The sequence below is a fragment of the Phaseolus vulgaris genome, chromosome 5 (genome assembly GCF_051622355.1).
Source record: "Phaseolus vulgaris cultivar YP4 chromosome 5, ASM5162235v1, whole genome shotgun sequence".
NCBI lineage: Eukaryota > Viridiplantae > Streptophyta > Magnoliopsida > Fabales > Fabaceae > Phaseolus > Phaseolus vulgaris.
In genome coordinates, this window is record NC_143502.1 from 32,928,862 (window position 1) to 32,934,708 (window position 5,847).

Sequence of the window (5,847 nt, forward strand, 5' to 3'; positions counted from 1 at the left end):
AGCTTTGTTGATTATATTAGTCTTTTCCTTTTGAGACAAAGACACTCACATATTTGCATTATCCTTTAGAGCATCAACACATTTTTATTGTATCAAGATCGTCTTCATCTTAATTCTTCGTAATCCAAAGTCGTTCTCCTAGTTCTCGATGTCATATTTTCAACTTCTTTGACTTTCTTTTTCTTTTTCCTACAAATGTAAATTATTGAGTTCTTAACAATAATATATAACAAGAATAATATTGAAAGAAATGAGTACATAATTATTGAACTGAAAAACCAGAAAGACGTGAATGTTTTATGAGATGGTGACTCATAAGCATTATATAATTATTGAATTGAAAAACTAGAAAGACGTGATGTGATCAATGATAGTGCTAGGACAAATTTGTAGCATGGGAAAAGATGGCAAGCGATGATGTTGGGAAAAGGGTGTGAAGTTAATATCCAACCCCTCAAATGTCATAAAGGAATTCTTGAAACAGCTTCATATGGTGAGGTGGTAGAGCCATTGCCAAATACAAGCCGCCATCATTTGTTGAGCTTGGAATTATGATTGATAGCCCCTCGTTTAGAATCCAGCCAGGTCTCATGAAGATCGGTCTTCCCCAACCAAAGTCAGCATCATAGATTGGAAACTTAGCCCAGCTATTGATACCCACATTTGGACACCCAAAAGTATGTGCTCCACGAACAAGAGCATTTAGATCAGGTTGTAGCTGCAGATAGTCAAGAGCTGATCTCAAATATTCGTTGTCCATTCTCGCTATTGCGTTGTGGATTTGATTTGCAGCATACCATGTAGGTTTTGACACGAGATCTCCTGCCAATGCTTTGGGAATGGTGGAGAAGATAACATTGCCAAGGTAACCAGGAGGGAGGGGAGGTTGCAGCCTTGACCTTCCATCAGTTGGAATATATAGTCTGGTTTCTTGGTCTTCAGGAAGGCCTCTTGCTTTGCACAAACATCTCCACATATGAGCTGCCAACATCTCATAAGTGCTATAGTTTATTGTGTTGCCATCTTCTTTCGACTTGCCCTTCAGGATGTTGAGTTGGTCACGACTCAATTTTAAAAAAGAGGCAACCACAGTTGTGTTGGTGGTGGTGATGGGTGGTGAGAGCTGGTATTCGTGGTGAGGAAAAGCTGGTTGAGGTGGGTCTCTGGCACGAAGTAGGTTCCTGTCAATAAATGGGGGAACAGAAATGGGGATGCCACGAGCCACATTCGACCATGAATTGATGAAGTGAAGACCTGATTCTCCATCTGCTACATGGTGCTCTATACCAACGCCTATTGAGACCCCACCACATTTGAAATATGTTACCTGAATGCATGCAGTGCAGTGCAGCAAATAGTTAGTTTCATTTTATCCTTAGAAAGAGAAAGAAAAGGAACGCACCTGTAACACCACTAACGGATATGTTTCAATCCCGGCAGAATAATCCACCGCGGGAATAAGGTTACGATGGTGAAGGTTGTGAGTGAAGTGATCCATGGCAACGGTGGCATGTGCCTCAACGAAAAGTACACCCTGACCGTCACAATAAATCTCCACGCGGTGGTCGTCATCGTGGCGGAGGCGGGCGGCCATTGGGTAGAAAAGGACGAGGGTCTTACTTAGGGCTTCCTTCAGAATGTTGGAATGAAAGAAATTGGAAGCCCCGTTTGGGTTGTAGAAATAGACGCTGGGACTGTGATAATTCCTCGCCAACAAATCCATGTTTGACATCCACAACACCTTCCGCGGTGTAGCCTCTGCGGGTTGCACCATTATCGACTCCTTCACAATAATCGTCATCAATCTCTGCTTACAACAACTTACAACAACAAGGTACATGCCTACATTATCTTTGTCCAAGTATCTTATATATTTATATTTGTGTTTCACTGTACAACTTCTAATTAGTTATATAAAAAATATATTTTTATTATTTCATAAAAAATTAAAATTTTAGATGAAAAAGCAAGGTTGTAATTCAACTAACTTTCAACTAACAAGGGTGTCTCAGTTCATGCTGTCACCGTCATCTATTCAACTAACATTCTACTTTTAGGTATTACTGTTTATTATTCATGATCCCTATTATAGAACTTGGTTTTGTAATTTGTTTTATGTTATCTACTTATTTAGTAAGGAACAGCTGATATTGTAACAGTGGTTATTGCTCGTGAATATGTTTATGGATTTCCTCAGTGTTACTTTTCCTTTTCACTTGAAATCATGCATATAAATTATCGTATTTGGAACTTCAATCTCAGATTATATTTTATTTCAACTGAACGCCGAACAGGAATTACATTGCTAATTTTACGTACAAATAACTAATTATGTTTCATTTTAAATCAACATAAGATAAAATTCTAACATTACAAACTCATCAATTTTAAAAAAGAAATACCAATCATTACAAATTTTCATAAGTTTTATTTCTTTCTTCAGAAATTAAATGGTGCATTACACATGGTTTGTACAGTAACACGCTGGTTTAGGAGGAAAGAGTCCCTCAATAAACCAAGAAACCAGGAGTATAACTTAACATCTCCTGACAGCATATGAGACCAGCATCCTTCACAGCTTCACAGCTGCTACACAAATGGATTATGCAGCACAAGACATTCATCATACCATATTAAATTAGCTCATTAATGGTCTAGATGGACCAAACCTCCAAGTTGTTTAGTCACAGCAAAAAACCCGCTCCCTGTACTTCTTTTAGGGTACTGTGTTTATCAATACCACACTACCTAAATTACTTTGCTATTTCTCCCATCTAGCTTTCCTCAAGAAACCATCACACCTCATATCCAAAAAGTGTTCCCGCTATCCTTCACCATCTTACCTGCTCATTGACTGGCTTTACCAACAAAGAACAATAAAGAACAACATACCAGTAGATGATGCACCCATTCTTCACGAAGCAAGAAGCAAAACACCAAAGCTTTGGCTCTGCACTTATAAATCAGATTGAAAAGCAGACCCCTATAGCTTCCTCACAAGTTACCACGTAACCTATAGGGGTGTTTAACTTTTCCATTGGATGAGTAATATTTACCCAAATGAATTTGAGGGAATGAACTTGAAGAAAGGCTAGATTGTTTGGATATTTATTACTAAAGAAATCATATTGCCTATTTGGAGGGAAGAAAGAAAGAAAAGGCTTTTAACATTACGTGAGAAGACAAAATTTTCCTTGACTTTTACGGTATGCAAAGGTATAATAATATATAATAATGAAAAAATTAATAATAATAAATTTATAAAATAAGATTTTTTTAAATAATAATACATAATAAATAAAAATTTAAATTCTAAAATAATAATAAAATTAAAATAAATAATTTTATAAATAATAATAATAATAATATTAATCATATTAATTTAATTTTAATTTTAATTTATGAACTTTTTGTATACATTTGTAGATGTATTGACAGGGTTAGATAATGTGTATTTTTTTTTTTTCAAATGAATTCACAAATTGCACAAGAATACTGTTTTAACAAAATGTCATCATATTGTTATTTTGTCTATCACGTAATTATAATAATTTAACTCTCATTTCTATCATATTTTACGGTTCTATGTTTAATATTAATTAGACAAATTTTTACACAAACTTTGGTTTATTTTATTAATTTTTACAAAATTTATAATTCTACTTAAATTTTTTATAATTATTTTTATTTCAATTTTATCAAAACTACAATTTCGAATGTATCCACAATGTCAAATAACTCTTATTATTTTGTCAACTAAGTTCAAAGACCATAATATATGAAATATTATTTATGTAAATTAATATTTTTACAACTAAGTTGGGAGTTCACCTACTTCTATGTTATCACTAAATTAGTGTCTTTTATAAGAGAGTGAGAGGGATACCATAACCCAACATTGGTTGTGCCTTTTAGATACTTCAAAAATCTTTTAGTAGTTTTAAGGTGCGATTCTTTTGGACTTGACTGGAATCTAGCACAGAGGCACACTGCAAGCATAATGTCTGGCTTGCTGGCTGTAAGATAGAGCAAAGAGGCAATCAAACCCTTGATCTACTGGTGTTCCAGTAGCATCAATGTAGTTGCTTCTTTACACTTATCCATTTCAAACTTTTTGAGGATCTCTTTGCAATACTTGTATTGACTTAGAAAGATGTCATCCTTAGATTGCTTGATCTGCAGTCCCAAGTAGAATAACTCTCCCATCATTGACATTTCGAATTCTCCCTGCATAGCTACCACAATTCTTTACACAAGCTATCATTAGTAGCCCCAAAAATAATGTCATCAACATATATTTGGACTAAAATAATGGCAAAATTTGTCTTTTTAATAACGACAGTTTTGTCAAATTTCCCTCTTTCATAATCATGAGACAAGAGGAAATCACTTAACTTCTCATAATCATGGACATCAAAGTTTCAAGTTCAACAATCCCATGAAGAAAAAATCCTGGTTTTCTTGGGATGTTTTGTTTGAATTTCACAAAACCTACAAAACACAAAATATGCATGTACCGAAAGTAATCATTTCCAGATATCATTAGCACCACAAAACCAATTTCCAAAGTGCAAATTAGAGTTTATGCAACAATTTTCAAATTAGAAAGCAACATATAAACCAAGTTTTAAAACAGAATATAAACACATTACAAATTATAAACTTATCCCCTATTTTTCTTCACAAATAGACTCATGGAGGGATAAAAACAACATTAAAAAGAAAGAGAGAAAAAAATATAGATGATAAACCAGAAATACAAAGAAAGCTTAAACTTTTCTTCAATCTTCTTGGCCATATTGCAGCTTAAATAGTTGTTTTTGTACAACTTCCATCTGGTCATCCAAGCTTTGAACCCTAAACCCTAAACCCATGAATGTGCAAAGTTTGGTCTTTGATCATGTGCAAAGTTATCCAACCTATTCACCATAAGCCTTTCAAATGGATACATGGATGTGATTTGTTCTTCCATGTTTACATCACTTGGACCAACTTCATAGGCATCAACAGGTTCATTACCAGTAGTAGCAACTTCCCCTTCATTCTCTTCTTCAATATGAGCTCCATTTGATGAACTAGCTTGGTCACCATATCTTCCACCAACTTTGGTGAATCCCATCTTGCTTAGGGAGCCATTTTTTATTTCACTTGAGGTTTTGACAATTTCATATTGCTTTTCTTCCAGATCCACTTCAAAATAGTGCAAAAAATTAGAAATTAAGACAACATAAGGGTAGTGGTAGTCACTTAACCTTATTGACTTTTGCATATGCTCCTTGATTATGTGAATCCAGTTAATCTTCACTTTGTTCATAATACAGTAGATTGAAGCCTGGTTGAGTAGATTGAGGTTGTGCATAATCAGCTATTTGAGCTGCAATATAACCAAGAAGATTGAAGAAAATTTTATGCTTTCTTTCTATTTCTAGTTTATCATCTGAACAAATTTTTGCTTTCTTTTTAATGTTGTTTTTATTCCACCTTTTATTATATTTGTGAAGACAAATAGGGGGAGAAGTATATGGTTTGTATTGTGCAAATATCTGCTACATATCCTGCTTTAAAATTGGTTTATATGGATTAGATAGTTGTTGCTTTACTCTGATTAAACTATATAAACTTTGATTTGCACCTTGCTTTCACTAGTTTTTACACTGATTTTACTGATTTTCCTTATGGGAATCACTAAGTGAAAACTGGTTCTATGGTGCTAATGATATCAGGAAATGATTACCTCTAGTACATGCACATTTTATGTTTTGTAGGTATTGTCAAATTCAAACAGAACATCCCAAGCAAACCAAAGATTTGTCTTCATCAAATAGGGAGAGATTATTGAACTTAAAG

The 5,847-nt window shown here is 34.2% G+C and overlaps 1 protein-coding gene across 1 annotated transcript; it reads right to left on the reverse strand.

Annotated features, from left to right (window-relative positions):
• Positions 1-220: 220 nt before the first annotated feature.
• LOC137835422 (shikimate O-hydroxycinnamoyltransferase) lies at positions 221-1,829 on the reverse strand. Its single transcript, XM_068643922.2, has 2 exons — positions 1,403-1,829; positions 221-1,327 (listed from the first exon to the last, which is right to left on the reverse strand). Exons 1-2 carry the CDS (start codon positions 1,799-1,801, stop codon positions 455-457), a joined length of 1,272 nt encoding a protein of 423 aa, XP_068500023.1. The 5' UTR covers positions 1,802-1,829; the 3' UTR covers positions 221-454.
• Between the last annotated feature and the right edge of the window lie 4,018 nt (positions 1,830-5,847).